Source organism: Microtus pennsylvanicus, chromosome 10 (genome assembly GCF_037038515.1).
Source record: "Microtus pennsylvanicus isolate mMicPen1 chromosome 10, mMicPen1.hap1, whole genome shotgun sequence".
NCBI classification, from domain to species: domain Eukaryota; kingdom Metazoa; phylum Chordata; class Mammalia; order Rodentia; family Cricetidae; genus Microtus; species Microtus pennsylvanicus.
In genome coordinates, this window is record NC_134588.1 from 84,172,483 (window position 1) to 84,195,777 (window position 23,295).

Sequence of the window (23,295 nt, forward strand, 5' to 3'; positions counted from 1 at the left end):
AGGTAACAAAATACCTTTGTGGTTTTGCCATGCACTCTACTACAAATATGGCACGAACGGGTGACAGGGACGAACAGACAAGACTCAACAGTAGTGCTTGTACCTTTCTCTACCACAACGGACCGAAACACCAAAACAGGAAAGCCAGGAATAGGCCGATGAATACGGCTGGGACAGGTTGTAATATGGAGGGCTGAAGAAGGGAAGGGATATTAAAATCATTTTATGCTATGTAAAAAATCAGATAAGATGATTTAGACCCCAGGGGGTGGTTGGAGAAGGAGAGGAAGACTGAAGTAACAGAAGTACACCACTCAGGTTTGCACCAATTTAAACATCCGAAAGACATCTAACACAATCCAGAATGATGGGCTGCGATACATAAGCTAAGAAACTACGACTTTAATAGGAACGGTGGAGGTAATAGTCAATGCACGTGTCCTAACGAAACATGACAGTCTCAGACAGAGCAGCGACAACAGTTTATCAAGCAATGCTCTGTTTGACAATATAGTCTTTTTGTTTCACATATGAAGCCCACTAATTGATAGATATGTTCCCATGGCAACGGACAGGGTATATTTTGTTCTTCCATTGAAATCCAATTTCCTTCCAACCAAAATTCTTTTCACTTTTGAGATGGTATTCTTTTAAAGCTGAAAAATACATGTTTTGTGATAATGTGAACTTGATGGGCAATAGGCATGGCACATGTCTGATAGACAGGCAGCCAAAGCTCACAACTTTCCTTTATCCTAAACATATCTGATTTTTTTTTAAGGGGAAAGGAATTACTTGGATATATAAGCCTATATAATGAAAAAGGTAAATTCATTCTGAAGGTGAATAGTTTTATACAACTATAAACAGTAACATCACGGGAAGGGTCATTCTGATCATGCAAGATGTCTTTGTAGGTTAATTTAGCAAGAAGTGGACTGAAACTCTATAGTCAGGTATGAACTAACACAAAAGGAAAGGTATCAAATCATTACGATCTGAGTTTAGAAGACTTCTATATTCTGCGCATTAAGAAATAAACGCAATCCACTTCTGTTTAGCATAAACCCTTCGGATTCCAAAGGGCTCCTACCTAACCAGCAATCCTTTGTTGCCTAAAACTTGTAACTTTAGTAAGCAAAGGACAGTTGGACACAACTCATGAGCATTCTGTGAAAACTACACAACTGGACGGCCATGCAATGAAACTCGTCTGCACGTGTGCTGCAAGTCAGGCAGCACAGGAAGCATGTGGCTCACGTGCACTGCAGTGTCCAGCTGTGAGAGGTGGAGTGAGCCTCAGAGCACAGCCAACCACAGCCAGCATCGTCAGTTAGGGCCCACAAAGGCAACGATCACCACAAACAACAGGACATTTATTTAGTATAACTTCACCTTAAAGACCTTTCTTCCCAGGGAGAAACAAGTGTTATCAAACTAATCTGACAGCTGAATGCTCTTCCCACCTCTGTGCCCGCCAGCCCCCACCTCTCTCTCAAACACACACTAGAGAGTTCTACATCGATTTATCAATTACTGATAGATAGATGCCAAATAAACAGAAAGCTTTTAGGAATGGACATTACTAGTAGAAAAATGAAAATTGTTCTAAAGCTCTGCTTTCTGAGACAACCTAAGGCTAAGGCCCAGCGTGTACCATGTCTCCTAGATGGCGTTGGGTGGACAGAAACAAGTCAGGTGATCCTCAGTGACAAATTCAGACCCGTCTGGGTAAACCAGATGGGTTTTCTAAGTTGTTTCACTGATACTTGTTTTCCACCAGGCAGGAACCAAGCTTTTCTGGGGGTGTAAGTTAAAGGGGTTCGTACTTAAAAAGAAAGAAATCCCGTGACACAACAGTTCTATCACAGAGATCCATAAGGAGAAGCTGACTTCTTCTGTACCCAGATCATAGTGAAGGCTTCTGACAGACACGGTCAGCCTCTGACACTCCTCCCGATGGAAGCTGAGCTGAGGTGGCAAACACTTACGTTATTTCCTTTCTCTCGCAGCAGCTTCAGGTTGTCTTTACACTGTTTGAGTTCATCTGTGATTGATTGCTTTTCCTGCTCAGTCATTTCAAACTTCAACTTCAGATCTGAGAGGACAGTCTGTGTCTTTTCATACTAAAGGTAAAGAGAAAAAGAGTGTGCAGGCTTGACTTAAAATGGTGTACACCAGGCCCTGTTTAATAACTCTGAACACCAAAGTCCAGCCCTTCTGTGTCAAGAAGGTAAGTCCCTGGTACTCACAGCACGAAATTTTTAATGCTGGCTTAACTCTATGTAATGATTTTCTTGCCCTGGTGTTAAAATCAAAGAATAAAACATACCGTGTTGTCACCTGCTTATAATATAAAAGGTCACTTCTTCCATCAAGTGAGAAGAGGGAAAGCTGAAAATTTTTTCTTTGAGCAGAAGACAAACAGGTAGATACAAATCCTAATTAATGGCAATGTTAGGACTAAGTGGATTTTCTGGTAATTAAAAGGAAGCCACATTAGCCGAGGTTTTTTTTCTTTTCTTTTTTGAACCTAAAAACATTCCCGGAACAGCCCTGGGAAATACACTAGAAAATGAACCAAAGACTAAAATTCACAGGCTTTGTTTGTGACAGCTTTTTTCAGTTGATGTGAGGGTCTGTGAATTTCTCCCAGAAGATAAAAGGTTACTGGGAGGCTGCCAAGGAAAAGTCAGTGATTCTAGGCTAACTTTTGCACCTTAGAGTGCAATCAGTTTTCAGTGATTGTAAATCAGTTCCCAACAGTGCTAATAAAGGATAAGTCAAAGGTGCTTTGTCAACCCAACGTTTCCTCTCCTTCCCTTTCCACCACTTTTACATCCAGATTGCCCCCTGCATCCTCTCTCCAATTCAGGAGGGCGAAGCAGCCGCACAGGAAAGCAGTGCAGTCACGGGACACTGCTGCTTACCTCAGGCACAGCAGTGCGTGGGGAGGACGCTGGCCCTGCAGGAAGACAGGGAGCCAAACACCAACCCTGTGTCAGGCTTGTCAGGGCAGAGGTAGATGTTCAATGTTTTATGTATGTGCTGGTTGGTTAGTTGGTTTCTTTGAGACAGAATCTATGCAGCCCCGCTGGCACCAACTCAAGACCTATCTCAGTTTCCTAAGTGTGCAGATTGCAAGTATTTGCCACACACTGGTTGAACTCTTGGATCATAGATATTCTCACTAAATTAAAATATATAGATGCTTTATAAAATCAAATATAAAGATAATGTACAATTCTTTTCTTCAACTTTTGAGAATTATTTTTCATGCTTTTTCTTTGGAGTTATTTATATTAAAATTACCATAGATAAAGCTTTAACAAGCAGAACAAAGGTCACCTTCTGCAGTCTTAGGTTTTTTTACACCTTGCTTGGATATCACTTCTGTTCCCTCTTGCTTTTTAACTTTGAAGTAACCAGTGAGCTTGGTCTTAAGAGAGAAATACAACATATTACCAACACCTGTGACTCTTCTTCACAAAAAAATAATCATATGTAGGGTTGCTCAGATTACAATAGTTTAACAACCTCTTATAGCACTGAAGACACATGATCAGGATTTTTGAGTACAGTAAGCATGATTCCAAGAGAGAAAGGAGAGCAAAGCAAAATGTTGAAAAGAAGTAAGTATACATTACTAAAAAGTAATAATGTATTTGTAGTATATTATAGAGATAAAAACCTCATTAAAAGCCTTTTACTTACAGATTAGTAGCCAATATGTTGACAGAAGGACAAACAGAGCAATTTCACATTACAAAGAAATATGATGACTATACATCATTTCACAATGAAAAACAATGAACAAGAAAATAGGAAAGAACATACTAACAAGCTCAGACTATTTTCAAATATGCTGCATTTAATGCAATCCAAAGACTAGCAACACTTGAGATGCTGTGACAACATGCCACTGCCATTTGTGAAACAGTTAAAGCATTTGGCATTGATTATTCAGTAACTGAGAGCAGGCAAACAAATAATGCAACAAATGGCTAATGTATTCATAGTAACATACAACAGAATAATCTTCCCACCACAAATTCTTCCCAAATATTGAAAGAACTATGGCACATGGACTGGAAGGGCACAATGTGCTTACAGTATTAAATATTAGGATATTTACTTTGGCACAAAATTTGTGTTTCAACCAAATGAGGATGCTTCTAAAATACACATCCTTAACCAGGTAAAGCAGAACATTTCAAAGTCAGTGTGTCTACATGAGTATAAAACTTTTGCAGCTTTATTCCTTCAGAAACAAGCACAGAGACAGAAGAACAATCATTTCCAAACTCAGAATGCTCCAGGGGAAGCGCAGAGAGAAACTCACATTTTATTTCCTAAAAACAACTTTTAAAAAATTCATTTTAAAAGACAAGACTTATCTTTCACTTCCTTCTATCTCATGAAGAATCTTGCCTGTCAGCAAGCCTCCAGCTGGAGCTTCCTGATGAGCAGACAGGCTTTATTAACCTGAGCTGGTCAGGCGTCAGTGCAGGAAGGCCAGCAGGAGCGAACACAACTTTTACTGCCCCGTGGTCAGCTTTACTTATCCTGTTCAGAACGACCTGGGGTAGGTCCCTTCCAAAGTCAACCTTTTACCATCATTAACACGATTATTCCACAAGTTAATGGAATTGAGGTATAAACAAAATCACATGAAAACTTAAGTGTGTATATTTGTGAAGACCAAGAGAAAGTAGGGGGTGGGATATACAGTGCCACAGAACAGGCATTTGGCTGTCTGTATATAGGTGAATTTTAAGTCATTTTTTTCTTCTTGTTTGTTTTCTGACATGGATCTGATGTAGCTTAAGCTATTCTCAAACGCACTACGCAGCTGAGGCTGACCTTGAACTCCTGATTTTCCTGCTCTACCTCCCAAGTGCTGGGACTGTAGGTGTCCGTCCATCACCTTGCCCATCTGTATATATACTTGTGTAACCAACAAAGCCTTGAACTCATCGCTATCCCTTGCCTCAGCCCCCAGGCGCTGGAATGACAAGCACGAGTCACCATCTTAGCCACTTTCCCAGGAGCATATAGCTCCAGCTACGATGTTGTCCTAGATTGCAGTTTGCCTTCCAAAAGAATGCTTCATTTATTATTGCACACTCTTTGATGCTTAAATAGACCAAGCGATCTGCTACAAAGGGTCTCTCATGTCAACAGAGAAAAGTTAAAAACTAGCTCTTATGTCTGTATGTGTGAGAGCAAACACTAGATCAATCCTGTCGATAGGGATCGTGACGCACAGCTAGTAATTACCAGGCTGGGTGGGATGCTCCAAGTGTCAACTGTCAGGTAATGTGCTTTCTGCTTTTCTTTATTTCTAAGTAGCATGGATATCTGATTTGCCTTTGGCTTTAAGTCCAACCATAATTGGGCTGAGCACGTCTTTTCGCTTTACCTCTTTCTGAACATCCTTTGCTTGGTTTTCAGCCTTACTGAGAAGAGTTTTTAAGTCAGCTGAGTCACGAAGATGTTGCTCTTTCAAGGATCCCACTTGGTTCTCGAGCTCTTTCCTGGTCATCTGCAGGATGCTGAGGTCACTCGTGAGCTCCAGACTCTGCTTCTGAGAACTGCAACATAAACACGGACAGTCATTCACAGCGGACACTGGACACAGAGAAAGCCCAGGATCGCAGCATTTCACTAGGTGGGAGGGAGTGTACTTCACAGCAAAAAAAAATGGTACAAAAAAAGTAAGACAATTTCAGTAAGGAAAAGGCATTAAGACACTTAAAAAAAAATCCCTTGAAGTTTAAAGCTGTATCCTTTCAAATATACATAAAAGTAGAAATTTTATAAATAGAAGAAATGACTAATTATACTTTGGGAGTTTTCTTTGTTTTTGCTTCATTTTCTCGCTTTGAGATAGGGTCATACTATTTAGCTTTGGCTGGCCTGGACCTTCCTTTGTAGACCAGGTGGGTCTTGAACTCGAAGAGATCTGCCTGCCTTTGATTCCCAAATGCTGGGATTAAGGATATGGCACCCCCATGTCTGGTACTAATCACATACTTTAGTATACCAAACTATCTTTACAAATTGTATTATAAATGCATATTTCAACTATGTTACAAGAGTAAATACTCAAAAATAGAATGGGGCCAGAAACCTGAAGCTTAGGCATCATTGCTAACTCACACAAACCTGTTCAAATGAAAAGTGCCACCACATGAGGAGACTGAGAGGGGAACCTGAATTGTGGACTATGGACCTGGTCACTTAGCTGGGACCCCTTATTCTCTGAAGAAACATTTCCTGAGCTCTCAGATGTGCACAAGCAGCAAATATCAAGGAGGGGGGGTGTCTCTGTGTCTACTGTGTCAAACATCCACCTTCGTCCTGCCTGTTTTATGTCATCGTGACACAGTCTAGACTCATCTGGGAGGAGGGAGCCTTAGTTGAGGAATGGCCCTCCCAGACTGGCTTGTGGATACACTTGTGGGGTGTTTTCTTGATTGATGATTGATGTGGGAGGGCTCAGTCCATGTGAGTGGTGCCACCCCTGAGCAAGTGGTCCTGGATTGTACAAGAAAAAGCCAATAAGCATTGATCCTCCTTGGCCTATTCTTCAGTTCCTGCCTCCAGGTTCCTACTCTGACTTCCTTCAGAGATGGTCTGTGACCCGAGAGTTACAAGGCCCTTTCCTCTCCAAGGTGTTTTGGGCATGGTGTTTTATCACAGCAACAGAAACCCTAACTAAGACAACATCTGAAGCTATTTTCTAGCTTTAATTACATGATTATTTTTATAAGTTGCTATTAAAAATAATGTACACATGAGGAAAGTAACTTGATATGAATGAACATCAATGCCTTTTTCAGAAACTGGGTAGAGCATGGGGTTAACATGACCAAGACCCTGGGTTCAGTCTTCAGTATGAAAAATAGTAATAATCCCTTGTTTTCAATTCTTTGAGAATAGTGAGGAAAAAAAAAGATTTGTCTTTTAGAGAAAAGTTAGCTCCCACAAGCAGTAAATAATAAGAGTTTAGGGTCGGAGAGATGACACTAGTTGCTCTTCCAGAGGCCTCGTGTTTGAGCCTCTGCATCCACACTGCAGTTCACAACCATCTGTAACTACAGTTCCAGGGGCTACGTTGTCCTCTTTTGGCTTCTTCAGGCAATGCATGCACATGATATACATGAACACAGGCAAAAACACCCACACACAAAAAACCATCTTTTTAAATGTCAGATTTTCAAAGTTATATCTTTCAGAACGGAACTTAATCACATCCAATACTACAAACAAAGAACTACAGAGCATTTATTTCACTCTGCTAATACAATGGGCGGATTTTGTTTTGTTTTTTTGGGCCAGGGTTTCTCTGTGGTTTTGGAGCCTGTCCTGGAACTCTCTTGGCAGACCAGGCTGGCCTTGAACTCACAGAGATCTGCCTACCCCTGCTTCTGGGTGCTGGGATTAAAGGTGTGCCACCACCACCTGGCAAGGGAAGATTCTTAAGGACGGTCTGATAGTGAAAGAGAAGCTTAGCAAATAAATTTAGAGTATCCGGGCAGAAATGTTCAGGAAATAGAATTAGTATATCTTATGTATTTTATGTGAGTGTAACAGATGACTAAAATAATGTATGTATTGATACAGTGTACCTTTCTAGAACCCATTGTTTTGTTTTGGTTGGTTTGTGAGATGGGTGTCTCACAAGGGATTCTCCCTGCCTTAGCATCCCACACAGTTGGTTCTCCAGGCAAGCAGCAAATACCCAACTGGAGTCTAACATTTGAAGTCATAGGCTTCTAGTCACATGCAATCTGTAAATGTTATTTTTAACATTTAAACATTAACATAATTTAAAAAGAATAGTTCTTTAAGAGTCTGCTAGATTTCAGCTAATCACATCTCAAAAACGAGAGATTAGAAGGTTCAGAATCTTTAAAATATCAATACTTAAAAAACAAGAACTATTAAGTAACACAAACTAGACTGGGTGTGGTGACACACAACTAAAATCCTAGGACTGAGGAAGCTAAAACTGGCTCTCAAATTCAAGCCCAACCTGGGTTACCTAAGGAAATTCTGTCTCAAAACAAACAAACAAACAATAAAAATACCAAATTAAATAAATTCACCTAAAAAACTAATACGTTGTAAACGTAAAGAACTTGAATATTTGCATGATTGATTTACAGGGAGGCCGAGGCAGGAGGACTGCGCTGGACGGTCTGGCCACACAGCCTCGGCCACACTGAAAAGTCCCAGGCCAGTAGAGACTACAATATAAAAGAAACAAAACAACAACAACAACAACAAAAACCAAGCTGGGTGTAGTAGTCAATGCCTATAGTCATAACACTTGGTAGACTAAAACCAAAGTTAGGAGTTTAGGGCTAACCTTGATTACATAGCAGGTTCAGCGTTAGCTTGGGCTACATGAGAGCCTATTTCAAAGTACTAACAAATAAACAAAACCATCTTCTTTACATGTGTTGCCACACAGGTATTCAATACATACACATGTAAGCATATGTGTACATATGGTGGGCCTTTATTTTGTTCTTTTCCTATTTTAGGCATTGCTTTGACTAACTTTCATGTTACAAGTAAACATTTGTTTTATTAATTATCACCACATATTCAAAATATAATATACGTAAAATACATGAAAGAACTGAGCAAAATAATGGCATTAGAAAGGAAAATTCAGCTGTTGAAGAGATGGCTCAGTGGTTAAGAGCGCTTGCTGGTGTTCCAGAGTACCCAGGTTTGGGTCCCAGCCCCTCATGACAGTTCTCAGCCACTCCAGATCCAGGAAGTGACTATAGTGCTAGACTCCAGTACTACATACACGTGCAGGTACGCTTACTTATATACAGGCAAAACACATACATACATAAAATAAAAATATATAAAATCTTTAAAAAGAGGGAAGATCAAAGTGCTTTATGGATCCTTACGCTGAGGTTTTGCAGCATTACAATGAGGTGCTGTAGAGAACAAACCGGCAGATCTAGTTCCTTCGGGCATTTCCTTACTGATGTGGGAGGGGTAAGGAGTAGAGATAAGGCTACAAAGTGTGGAGCTCAAAAGGACACTGAACTGCTGATCCTCTGGCCCGTCTCCCACCTAGTTGGGATCACGGGGTGTGCCACCATATAGATTAGTCCTCTGTGTGTATGTGTCCTATGTATATGTATCAAGATATGTGTTGTATGTATGTTTGTACATGTATATGAACAGTGTATGCATCTATTCCTGCATAAGGGCAGATCAAAATCAGTGTCAGACGTCTTCTAGAGACAAGGTCTTATTGAACCTGGAGCTTTCTTTTTCGGCTAGACAGGCTCAGCAAGCTATGGGTTCAATGTTATTCTCTTGAAATCTCTCTATCATCTCCCTCCCTTAAGCTAGGAATAGAACCCATGGCCTCAAGTCCTCTAGAAGTCTGCTACATTCCAAGTCACAGCCTGTGTAGATTAGAAGCTAAATTTATCCCTCTTGAGATAAATTCTTTGTTATAGATCACTGCTCTCACTAAAGATCAGTGGAGTGAAAGAACAGCCATTTTATATGTGAAATGTACTGTCATTTTGTTAACTGGGAAACTTCTGGTTTGGATCTGTGCTTGTGAGGAATGGTACAGTAGGGCCTCTAACTGGATCTGAATTCGAGGGTATTCTGAAAGGAGCTTGCTTACAGGAAACGGTGGTAAAATGGAATGAAACAATGTAATACTTAATATGTTTAATTTGTCAAATAACCAGTTTGGCTGAACATTTGACTCCAAAATATCTAAGTATCAAAATTTAATTTTCATAAAAATTAAAAACAAATATTTTTAAGTTAAAGGGAAATTCTTACATACTTGTGCAATTCTTTTTCTTGCCGCTGCAGTTCTGATGACAACAAAACATTTTCCTTTTTTAGAGAACGGCATTCAGTTTCCAGTACATTCCATTCCTTTTTCAACTTCTCTAGTTCACCTAAAAGAGCCACAAAATGTATTTGTTAATATAGAAACCAAAAAACACTGTATTCAAAGGAGACAGAGTAACACTTCAGAGAACACATTTCCCCTCTTAAGAGCAGGTGGGTTTTTACAGGGCAGTCTTTGATCCCTGTCACTTTGCTTCTATAGCTCAAAGAGATGCCGTCACCTTAAAAAACAGTGTTTCTTTTCCTACTTCACTGTTTGTTTGTTTATGGGCTAGGAGATCACTGTGTAGCTCAGAGACTGGCTGGGAAGGCTCTATGTAGACCAGGATGGCCGCAAACTCACAGCGCACCACCTGCCTCTGCCTCCTGAGCAATGGCATTACGTGTTCCACTTCATTGTTTTAAGACAATGTTAATGTTTGCCTGTTTTTGACATACACTTTCAGGATATAACCCAGGCAGGCTTTAAACTCACAGTCCTCTGGTTTCTACTTCCTAGGTGCTGGGATTATAGGTGTATACCATTATTATGACATATACTCCTCAATAGCATTATAAAGAATTAATAGTATGTGCCTGTAAAAATACACTTATCACAGAACCTGTAGACCTGCCCAATGTACCTACAACCCTAACACAGGAGCCCTGGCTTACACAGTTACCTTCTATCAAAGAAATCACTGCTACCATGAATTGTGGGCTGGGACAACATGAACAAAGGGCCACCCCCTCCTATTCCTTGAAAGCAAGAGTTAGGAGCTTTATGCCTAAGCACTCACTTACCTTGCAACCTTGTTGCCTCCTCTCTCTGCTGGTCTTCACACTGCTGACATCTAAGCTGGAAACTGTTCTGTAAACTCGTGATTTCTAACTCATATTCTGACGCTGTTTTCCTCCAGCTCTCAAGTTCCGCTCTCACCTTCTTAAGCTCTTCTTGTAAGGAAGCAAAGTCAGTGTCCCGCTCAGAAGCAGCCTTTGCTGCTGCTTGATGAAGGAGCAAAATCTCATCTTGGGCATTAAGCAATTTATCTCTTGTGCTGGAGATTTCAGTGTCCTTTTCCTCTTGCAGATTCTCCATATCCACATGCAACCTCTGTAGCTGGACTGTAAAAGTGTATTATCTGTATTATCTATCTTTTCTGAGGTCACAGAATTAAGAACAAAACTACAACACATTACAGGACACATCTAGTATGCAGCTTGTCAGAGCTGTTTGATGAAATTACACAAGCAACTTATGTTAGACACATAAAATGCCAAAATACAGATGCAAATGGGGAAAGCCAAAAGCTAAAGTAAATTTTATTTTCCCCAGAGATGAGGATGAGACTTATGTTAATATTTTGGTATTTATTCTCTTTGTCTTTCTAGTGCCTTCATATAGATAGAAAAACAAACATTAAGTAGAAAGGGATGCATATGTATGTTTGTATGTAATATATATTTCTCTATCCTCTTTCTGATGAAAATATTTTGGGTGAGGGAGTGAGACAAAGTTTTATTTAGCTAAGGTAAACCTCAAATTCATTATGTAGCTGAGGTGGGTTTTGAACTCATGACCTTGCTGCCTCCTATCTTGAGTGCCAATACCACAGGCATGCACCACCACAATTAGCATCACCCCTGCCTTTATGACTCCAGAGTATAAACAATGGGTTCCTGGGACAATCCCTTCCTTTATCTCCTTTAAAGGAAAATTGTCCAGAAGCCCAGTATGACGGTTTCTAGGGAAGAACCAGAGCCATGACAACTGAGGATTCTCTGCAATCTTACTTTCATTCCTTTTCAATCACTGAACCCTAGGATAACCATAGCCATCTCTAGCAGTCTCAGGATACCCCATACCTTGGAGAACCTGTATTTGTTTAGCAGATTCCTCAACTTGATTTCGATAGGCTTTACGTTCTTCTTCCAAGAGAGCTAAAAAGCAAAAACAAAACAAAAAAAGAGCATCTAATATTGTAAGTTAATGAAAAGCATTCACAAGTGCACAGCTAGAAATTTCTGAAAGTTTTCTTTTTATAGTTTATTGAAACACACAAGAGTTAGGTGATAAGTATTATCAGTATTAGTCATCAAGATTTTAGGAACGCAAGACAATAATAAGTAAGGAAAGGAAACAGTCTCAGAAGATTCCAGGTTCTTGGCATTTCAGTTGTTCCTCTGCTCAGGAAAGGCTTCTATGAAACCTAAGGATGCCACAAGAATCCATGGTATCTTAGGCTCTCCGAGAATTTCATTGCCAAGGGCAAATACCAGAAGGCTAAGGAAGCATAAGCTCCAGCATCCCTACTGGCCAATGATTACCAGATACATGAGCCACAAGGAGGAGAAATGACCAAGATCAGAAGATTCTAGTTCTTTTTTCTTCTTCTTTTCTTTTATATTTCCTTTTCTGAGGGAGTCTATCTACCCAGGCTGGCATTAAACTTGTGCTCAGCTCGGAAGATTCTACACCTCAAACCTTGCCCACTACTTCATGCCCCACCCCAAAGTGAGCACTACAATTAGGTATGGCTCAATTTGTGGGTTTCCCTGTGTCTTGTGCTGCACTGATTGATTGGGCACCTCACATCCAAAACAAAAAACAAAAAAAAACCCCCTGAAATTTGGAATGTTATGATAAGGGACATTCAGCCTAAAATTACTATGTAATTAACACTGGAGGAGTCCTTTTGTTGGTAAAGTGTTCTTTTTTTTTTTTCTTGTGGGTGGGTGGTGGGGAGTGAGGGGCTGGTGGGGTGGGGTGGAGTATCGAGATGAGCGTTTCTCTGTGTAGCCCTGGCTGTCCAGGAATTCACTCTAGACCAAGTTGGTTGGCCTCCAGGCAGCTGAGATTAAAGGTGCGCACTACCACTGCCCCGTTCTCATTTTACCATCTGAAATGGAAGCTTAGAAGGTTGAGTGGATGTCGGAGAACAAGCCTCGCAAAGCCCTGGTTCTGGAGACCCTGCAGTGCCCTCTGGGTTCTGAGTTTTGTGACTTCAAATCACACTCTGCTGCTTTCATAGGCCCCCACAGAATTGCAGAGATCTTGATCTCACCTTGAAGTTCAAAGCATTTTTGTTTACTTGCTCTAGCTAGCTCCTGGGCTTCGAGCAATTCTTTTCGAAGATGCTGAATTTCCTGTTTGGCCTCAGTTTCTGACTGTGCACCCTGCAAGTCATCTGACAAAAACATGTTTATTTTAAAGACAAGTGTTAGTACTGCATGATAATCTCTATAGTTAAATCTGGCATTCTTTTTCATGTTTAGACACACACAGCTAATCGCAAGGCACAACTGAGTTAAATAAAACTTAGAAGCAAATTAGAGTAAGCTTATTAGTTATTTTTACCTTTAACAACATAGAGTTAACATGGATACCAGTACTATAAAATACAGAAATTAACATATATTGTGCTGATGTACAGCCCCTGTAAAACTTGAAATTTGGTGAGATAGGCATAAATCCATCAATTTTCAAAGTACATTTACTATTACTATTGTTGTTCCTGTGTGTGTGTGTGTGTGTGTGTGTGTGTGTGTGTGTGTGTGTGTGTGAGAGAGAGAGAGAGAGAGAGAGAGAGACAGAGACAGAGACAGAGACGCACGCGCAGTACATATGTAGAGGTCAGGAGTCAGGAGACAACATAAGGAAGTAAGCTCTTCTGCTCCATGGGGGTCCCAAGGCTTGAACTCAGGTCATCAGCCTTGGCAGAAGTTCCCAATTTACCATGGGAACCTTCTTTCCAGATCCTTCACCATCAATCTTGAAATTTAACATTAAGACAAAAAACTTTACTTGGAACTTAAATAAAAATGGAAAAAGAAAAGAAATTCTTCAACAAAGAAATGAGAACTAGCAAGGCTCAGCGGGTAGAGGCATTTCTAAACAGACACAAGAATCTCTGTTCAGGGCCGGGTAGTGGTGGCGCGCGCCTTTAATCCCAGCACCCGGGAGGCAGAGGCAGGCAGATCTCTATGAGTTCGAGACCAGCCTGGTCTACAAGAGCTAGTTCCAGTACAGGCTCCAAAACTACAGAGAAACCCTGTCTTGAAAAAACAAAAAACAAAACAAACAAATAAACAAAAAAAGAATCTGTGTTCAACCCGGGAATAGCAAGAGGGATAGACTCTCTAAGAGTTGTCCTGTTAATCCACATGCATGCCTCTCCCCATTTCATCCCCAACAAACAAATAAACTAAGTAAAAACAAACAACAACAATAAAAACAAAAACAAAAAAAAACCAACTTCTGGATTTTGGGATTTGCTTGTTTTTGGTGCAGGTGTGTTTTTGTATTTGTTTTGAAATACAGCCTCACTCAGTATCCTTGTCTAGTCTGAATCTCAGTATGCAAACTAGGCATCAGATCTACCTGTCTCTGCCTCCTGAATGCTAGGACTAAAGGTGTGCCAGCAAAAAACCAAAACAACAACAACAACAAAAAGTTTAAAAAATATTATAGCAATGTTACTTGTAGAATACAAAACAAAAATGCGTGTGTATGTTGTATGTGTGTCTGTGTGTATTTAAAGAAGAAGCCATTTGAAGGTGGCATAGTAGGAGTTGGAAGGAGTGGATGGTAACAGGGAAACAAAGTAGTTATAGTTTAATTTTTAAAAATTAAAACACAATAAAAACTAAACTGGATGGATGCTCCATTGTATCTAATTTGTACCCAATTTCCCATCATAGCAGATAAACATACTCCTGAATTATTAACGGATAAACCTCAGCGACTTAACTATAATCAGTTTACTCCAGCACGACATCTCAAGTATGCACTTTCCTAACCTTCCCTTCCAGTCACTCTGCTGCTCATCTGTGTTGTATTAAAACCTACCGTGGGCTGAAAGGTGACTCGGCAGCTCACATACAAGATGATATGTAGCAAATCACACAAACACAAACTTCAGAGTATGTGGTCACAGAAGTAGTACCACTACTACTGACTAAAATCTTTACAATACACACAAACGGCCACATTCAAACTGATCACACAGTCAGTGTGCAAATCCTCCTTTAAACAACCAGGAGCCGCTTTGTATCAAAGACTAACGAGAAATCTTTTTGTGCTAAGATTGACTAAGCATCTGTTTTTCACAAGGTCTGCTGGAAAAAGTGTTTTATTAGTTTAGTTTGTCGTGTTTAAGCCCACTCTCACGATGCCCTACTTTTTTTTTTCTAAAAAAAGGAGTTTTTTTTTTTTTTAATCAATCTGCTTCACAACCCAGGGAAAATCTGGTAATGAACATTAGTTGAAAATGCTAAGAAAAGGGTAAATGCAAGCCTTCTACAGTCTAACTTATTTTCTTTATCTTTTCTTTTATAGGCTGAGTCTGATAATTTACCCTCCTCGTCCTTTAAGAGGGAATTCCAAGTTGTGTGTGGTAGTGCACCCCTATAATCCCAGCATTCAGAAAGCTGGGGGGTACTGCAAGCTTGAGAAACTTCTCAACTCTCAGTATCCCATACCATGACAGAAAATTCTGACAGCTACTGCACCTAATTATACAGATTACAAACCATACCCACACATAATAAAGCACAATTTAAATGTTTCTAGTAAGTTACAGGGAATAAGTCACTTTAGGAATATATAAAACTCTTACAAAGGAAAAATAGTAATCACCATTTGAAGTAATGGTGATGATTTCTTGTCAATTTGATGAGCCCTCCTGCTCCTAGTGAAGCACGTGATGACTCAATTCTATTCTATGTGCACGAGTGCTTCTTCTCCTCCATGTGTCCATTCACACCACACTCACACCTGGTGCCCAGAGGACTCAGAAGGGTACTGGGTCTCCTCAAACCAGTTATGAATAGCTGTAAACCACTGTGTGGGTGCTGGGAGCAAAACTTGAGTCTCCAGCGCAACAAGTGCTCTTAACCACTGGGTCATTGCTCTAGTCTGTTAACATTCTGTTCTTAAAAAAATGAGACGGGTGGTGGTGCACACCTTTAATCTAGCACTTGGGAGGTTAGAGGCGGGTGGATCTCCGTGAGTTCGAGGCCAGCCTGGTCTACAGATAGTTCCAGGACAGACTCCAAAGCTACACAGAGAAACCCTGTCTCAAAAAACAAAACAAAACAAAAACAAAAACAAAATTAAGTTGCAGGGCACTGGAGAGATGGATCAGCATTCAGAGTGTTCAGAGGGGACCAAAGTTCAGCTCCAAGCACCTACAACAGGCAACTTACAACCTCCTGTGGCTCCACATCCACGGAATTGGATAACCTATTTCTAGCCTCCACAGGTCCCTGCACTCATGTTCACTTACCCACACACATATTTAATTAAAAATAAACCAAAAAATAACTTTAAAAAATCAAGTTGTAAAATCTTTCTATTTTATTGAGAGGCAGATGGGCCTCTAAATTTGCTACAAAGTTGAAGATGGCCTTGGGTTCCTTATTCCCCTGCCTGCCCAAATCTTGACATCACAAGCAGCTTCAAAATCTTTGAACAGCTATTGTTAAAAATACTATTTCAGGGGGCTGGAGAGATGGCTCAGTGGTTAAGAGCACTGGCTGCTCTTCCAGAGGTCCTGAGTTCAATTTCCAGCAACCACATGGTGGCTCACAACCATCTGTACTGAGATCTGGCGGCCTCCTCTGGCGTGCGGGCATACATGGAGGCAGAATGTTGTATACATAATAAATAAATAAATCTTAAAAAAATACTATTTCAGGGGGAGGGTAATGGGAGGCAGTGGTGGGGAAGAGACAGAAATCTTAAATAAATAAATTTAAAAAATAAAAAAATAAAGGATAAAAAAATACTATTTCATTAACAAAAGTTAACAATCATGCAGAAATGTAAGGAGAGAGGGAGGGAGGAAGAGGGGATGTGTGTGGGTGAGTGCATGTGTGCATATATGTACATGTTCGTGCATGAGAATGTGCATGGTGTATGCATGTGTGCATATATGTACATGTTCGTACATGAGAATGCATGGTGTATGCATGTGTGCATACATGTACATGTTCGTGCATGAGAATGTGCATGGTGTATGGATATATATGTGTTCATCCGCGTGTATACATGTTTGGATACATGCATGCACACATGTATGCGTATTTGTGAATATAGAGACCAGAGGTCAATGTTGGGGGCCTTCCTCTATCTATACATACACATAATTAGAAACAAATTAAAATGAATAAAAAACATTAATAACAGTTGAATATAATTAACACAATTATAATGCTACTTAAAAATCCAGATTTAGCTGACAGAAATATTTAAGGCTTTATGAGCATAAAAGACCATATAAACTGCAACCTTTGTGAGTGTTTATTACTTAAATTTCCTTCCTTATTTTTTCATGTTCCCATAAAGCACTGAGGTTCTGTTCTCCTTTGCCCAGCCAGCTCTTTTGTCTCTTTGTTTAACAGAGCTCCCCTTCCCAGGGCCAGCTTGTTTGTTTACTTGTTTATTTTTTTTTGCATGCAGAGAATCTTAAAACCCAGGGCCTTGAGCTGCTGAATGACCTCATTTCTTTTTTCCAGTATCAATAACCTCTTATATAATAATATTTTTGTATTTCTATAAGATTTATAAACTGCAAACATTCATTCATTTTAATTACTATGACATGAAAACAATCATGCCTTCTCACCCAATAGTCACCTAGTACAGATAAGTAAGCAAAGGGAGCGCATCAGACTGAAGGACACATTGGCTGCCTGGGTTAGCAATCCTCAGCAACTTCCCTGGATTATGGAATTCAGTCAAAACTAGTTCCAGGGGCCATGTGATTTCCCGTGTCCATGGAGAAGGAGAAAGAAAGTAAGGATGTCCAGATGAAAGAACACTGGGAGAATCTGAGTCACTCAGATTCCCTCTCTTGTCATGGTTACACAAGTAGCAAACGACAGGGTCATGCAAGGTAAACTAAGCCTCCTTCCCTCCGTCTCAAAATCCAGAGCCTGGGCTGTGAGGTCCCTTCATGTTCCCACTAAAACAATAGGCACGTGTCCACAAAACCTTCTCCAGCTACCGCTGCTGTTCTGCTCCCAGAGAGCTTCCTGACTGGTGCTGGTTCACCACTGCCCACATACGCATCCACTGGACTGAAACGCTGTGGAAAGTCAGCAACGAAAACCAGTACACGCTCAGGATAAGAGGTTTATCAATAAGTCCTCCCCCAAGACATTTTATTTTTAAATACTTATGTAAATCATTGATATTTCCTACCCACTCTATTCTAAGACTAACTACCAAGAAATAAACATCTTTCCTTTTTGGGGTGGGACACGTTAGCAAGGTTCACCACAGCATCTCAGCTCAGTGAGAAATGGAGACTCTCCTCCCTGAGGATGAGGCCTAACTGGTCAGCCAATCACTAAGTCCTCAGCCCTGAAACCACACGCATGCAGGCTGCACTACACAGACTATGCAGGTCGCACTCATGTATTCCTATGTGCAATAAGTAAAGGAAAAGATGACATGAATGAGAGGGAATGGGTGGAGCATGGAAGGAGGTGGAGGAGAAGAGAGACAGGAACATAACAAAACTGCAAAAGAAAAACAAAGTCTTACCTCCAAATTTCTCAAAGAGTCTTAAGAACTAGATAATTACCGGGAAATGAGGAAGACCAGTAAAGTTTGAAATTTATGGACATCTACTACAATTTGACAGCAAAAAGGATATATAATTCCTTCTAGCCAGCTAAGAGCTTTACCTTATCCTAATTATGTGAAACATGTGAATACGTTTCTGTTAGAAACACAAGGGAAAACACAGACACAACTGCATTTCAGACTCAGCCACTCACTGCTGTGTCTTCACTGACTCAAGTTAGCCTGTAATTTAAATGTGTATATGTATTTTTTAGCAAGCATCAAGCACCGACACTTTCAATTTTAATTCCTCCTACTTTAGACAGCTTTAAATCAGTAAACTAAAACGAAAAGCTTCACACCTATATAAAACAGAATTTGTGGCAAAAGGTAAGTCTAAAATCCTGGTTTAAAATGTGGTGAAAACACATTAAAGTACCTTTTAAAAGAGACACTTTAGCAAGGGGTTCATTTAGGTCTTGCTCATCCATCTGGGCGTCTATAATGGGGAGAAAGAGAATTATAGAATTTTAAAATCTATCAGCAAATTATTATTATCCTAACAAATACAAAGTATACATCCTCTATGCTTGGATAGTTGAAACTAGTTTTAACAAAATATCCAGGATTTTATAGAGGGATCTGATAAGTAAAAACAATGCTTTTTTTTTAATAAAAACAAACTCTGAAGTTTCTATGCACAGTAACCAATAAACCTAAATTGCCAAGAGACTGCTCAGATTGGTAAACACTAGGTTAAAACTCACCTGTAGTGTCGTCACTGCTTTTTTCCTTGCTTGGACTCAGAGTGTCCGATAAATCAGATTCCTTGGCTCTTGCCTGGTTTTCTATTAGGAAAAGCACAAAAGTCAAATGTTATTATAATTCAACACTTCTATCAAGAAAACCACTTTCAGTATGAATGCTCAGAATCTATGCAAAAGAGTGCTAAAAATCAGTTGAGATCACTGAGTCTCCTTGTTCTTCACCTCCCACCCAAAACGCAATGCTGGTTGATTTCTTAGAGTCGCAGCAGATCGTGTTGTGGCTCCTGCCTGCTATGCCGAGGGCTGGAGCTCTTATTTAAGTCTGTCTACTTATCAGCTGGGAACAAAAATGCAGCAAGCTTTGCTACAGTAATCAAGCAAGCTCAACAAACGCAGCAAAATTCCCAGGCCAATGAGGACATTGTATGAAGAAGACTGAAGGAAAAGACTGGAAGCTTAACAGTGCAGAGCCACAAAAATCACCCAAAACTCACAATTATAAAAGTTCCCCTTAACATGAGGAGCCCATTTCTAAAGCAAACACAATGAATGGGAACTACAACAAGAAGGGGAGCCTGTTTCAAATGTTCCGGTGGTATTTTCAAGAGTTAGTCTGCCACATCTGACCAAGTCATTCTAGGCCATTGTTCTCAGTGTTCAATCATAGCCAACAGTTTATTGAAGATGTGAGTGACTAAGTCCCAATCATTATACTAGCATATCTATACATTCTATGGCATTCTTTAGGACAGGGATTTCATAAAAGGTCATTCCCCCAGCTAAAACTTATACCATCACGTCTAGGAATCAGCTAAGTTTCATACCGCAAAGTTTACCCCTACTGTCATCCCAGTATTGATTCCCACAGGAGTTCAGTTATGTAGGCTTCTTTATAGGGCTCTGTATAACAGCTCATTACACTCTACAGTTCTTTGCTTGAATCGACATTTCCCTAACCTCAACAGCCATTTTGCCTATCTGGCCCACGCTGTAGGTATGGCTTTTATCTCATTACTTTAACTGTTTCTCTAGTATGTTACTTTTTATTATATCTTCTCTGTTGTGTCACCACTCTCCCGACGCTGATCATACTCCACTTTCTGGGAATATATAGATGCTATTTTTCTAATAAGATAATCGTATTCATTAAGTAGATTACTATCTTCATGATCATAAATAACCATGGCATATATCTGACTGTACCATTAGTGACAATATACATCAAAATTTAAAATATGCAAAACCATGAATTGGAGTGATGGCTCAGCAGTTTAGAGCATTTGCTACTCTTGTAGGGAATCCTGCTTTGGTTCCAGCACCAATAGAGTGGCTCACAACCAACTACAACTCCAGGTTCTGTGGATCCAACACCCCTTGTGGCCTCTGTGGGCACCAGACACATGTATGGTTCACATACATGCATGCAGAGTAATATTCATACATACATAATTAATAAATCTAATAAATAAAATGTGTAAACTCCCCAAGGAAATAATGGATTATGTCAGGTATTACATAAGGATGCTCACTACCATTATGGGAAGATAAAATATGTATTGAAAATACTTAATATTACTAACTAAAAAGTAAAGAACAGTAAATAAAATTCACACACACATACACAAAGAGATTTAAAATATTTGCATATTTAGTTAAATATATTTAGAGATTTTGTTACATTTTACTTCTCCCCTTACCCCCTGTTCTCTTTCTTGAGACAGGGATTCATGTGTAGCCCGTGCTTACCTCTTACTCATGGATCTCCTGCCTCAGCTAGTAAGTGCTGGGATTACAGCCCAGACCCTGCAAGCTATGAAGTTTTTGTTACACGTGTATTTTCAAGCTCTAGTAGCATATATAACAAAGATATCAATCAATGCTTATTGCTAGAGATGGGTGCATGAAGATATTTATTAACTTCACTAAATCTATTCAAGAATAAAACAGCAGACAGAACAAAACAAATGACAGAACATCTATTTCTGGTCATGCGGCAGTATCCAAGTCTGTAGTATTAAAAAAGTTATTACTAGAGCTAGAGAGGGGACTCAACAGCTGAGACTGAGCATTGCTCTTCCAGCGAGCCCAAGGCAGATGCTGAGAACGGAACCCAGGCTCACTGGAAGAGAGCAATGCTCAGTCTCAGCTGTTGAGTCTGGAAAAACAAAACAAAACAAAACAGATCTAAAGTGAGCTGCCTGAGGATATCCAGTTAGCAGAATTATCTACTTATATTCCTTTTACTTCTAAGCTACTATGGATATGTAATGACAGTAGCTTGAGCTAGTCCTAAATCAGAAAGCACACATGATATGATTATATGCCATGTTCAGTGAAGTCTTCAGAGGAATAATTTAGTCTTAGCAACTGTCATTTTCATTGGGGAAAAAAAAAGTCCACCACAAAAATCAGTAAATGCATTTTTAAAGGACAAATAATTTAGTCAAATTTAAGGGAAATATTTTATAGTCAGATTGAAAACATTTAAAATATAACTATATGGCCACCCATCTTGGTCTCAGGATTCTGGCAACATGAAAAGTTAATTAATAAAAAGTAAAGCTTTTTATTAATTAACAAAAGTTAATTAATAAAAAGTAAAGCTTATATTTATATTATCATTTCTGGAAAATGAATTAAACTCACTTTCATGGAATTATTTGACATAATAGGTTTAATAAATATCAGCCTGAAACAAAGAACCTTGAACACTTGTCCAGCTTGTTCCATAAGATAAAAATCCAGCCAAATGCATTCATTCCCATTTGTAATCTCAGCACTTGGGATGCTGAGACAGAAGCTCAAGGTTAAGCAAAGCTACACAGTGAGAGCTTTTCTCAAAAAACAAAAACAAAACCAAGACCCAAAAGTAGAAATGTGAAATCAAAACTTTCTATATGCATTTTAAACCCATCATTTTCTCAAATCAGTAATGTTGTGCACATCTTTCTCTAAAACGTCACCTGATTCAAGCAAATATATTCTATTCTGGAATGCACAGAAGTTCTAAGGCAGCAAGGCACTTTTCCTAAGGAAGCGCCAGTCACCTTCGCCCTCAGCTTTGCTTCCAGGGCGAAGTGTCAGTCACTCAATCAACAGATTAGAACAGGCACTTAGATGGTGAAGTAAAGGCTATTTTAAAACCTGTTCTCATAGCACTTTAATAAGATGAAATAAATTGCATCTGTACTAAAAATAGTTCACCATTCTGAAACCTAATGCCTGTTTGCCAGAACAATATTAGCATGGAATAGTCTGTGCATTCTTCCTCCTAATATGGCATCCACTGTGCACAAAACTTAGAATGTGCACTACCAGACGTTCGAAAAATACAATCTGCTTAAAAACACTTTAAAAAACAAGCAAATCAGTTACCCTGACAATACCAAATACACTAGACTTAAATGTTGAAATCTGAGCTTTTGTTGTGGAGCTGACTTTCTTTGTGAAGCTCGTTTTTAATTTTATGCTAGCAAAGTCTGAGGAAAGCTCCACTCTAACAGCAAAGCACACCCACCAGGTTTACGGAAATACTTTTCCTATACTTAAAAATAGCGTCGTGATGCTTGAAACCTGAGCTTTCTTCCTTGAGTTCAACAACTGTAATAAAATTAAAAAAGAAAGAATGAAAAAAAAAACTACTTTGGAGAATTACTGGACTGTTAATTATCAAATATAACACAATTTTACACTGACAAAAGTCATCACTTTTGTATTAATAAAGTTGAGAACAAAATAGAGAAATACTGAATATCATAAGAAATATTAAAGATACAATAATTTTCAAAATAAAATTTTAATTATTTTTTACTCATAAAAGGTTTGCACTGTATTGACTGAAATTTTGAGATGAAAACTGAAAACAATGTAGAAATGAGACAGAAAGGTGAAAAGCAAATCTACCGCAAGCGTTAACTTTAAAACCACACACAAATGCCAACATTAAAAGAAACTTTCCTAGTTTTTCTTAAGACAGACATCGAAATATTTATAAATATCTGATACTGTATTAGATTGACATTTCATGCACTATAAGAAATAACTCATGGCTAAAATACA

General features: G+C 39.3%; 1 protein-coding gene across 17 annotated transcripts in view; it reads right to left on the minus strand.

Moving 5' to 3' along the window:
* Positions 1-23,295, minus strand: part of Slmap (sarcolemma associated protein) — a 132,180-nt gene that overhangs the window by 2,893 nt on the left and 105,992 nt on the right. For 6 of the 17 annotated variants that reach the window (XM_075988837.1, XM_075988831.1, XM_075988827.1 and 3 more), the window contains 8 exons: positions 19,237-19,317; positions 18,909-18,968; positions 12,963-13,085; positions 11,764-11,838; positions 10,702-11,022; positions 9,848-9,965; positions 5,423-5,594; positions 1,992-2,126 (listed from right to left, as the gene is read on the minus strand). In XM_075988837.1, coding sequence (XP_075844952.1) covers positions 1,992-2,126; positions 5,423-5,594; positions 9,848-9,965; positions 10,702-11,022; positions 11,764-11,838; positions 12,963-13,085; positions 18,909-18,968; positions 19,237-19,317 — 1,085 coding nt within the window. Of the gene's footprint in view, positions 1-103; positions 194-1,991; positions 2,127-5,422; positions 5,595-9,847; positions 9,966-10,701; positions 11,023-11,763; positions 11,839-12,962; positions 13,086-18,908; positions 18,969-19,236; positions 19,318-23,295 lie in introns of all 17 variants that reach the window. The other 11 variants (XM_075988838.1, XM_075988828.1, XM_075988833.1 and 8 more) reach the window with 3 other exon arrangements.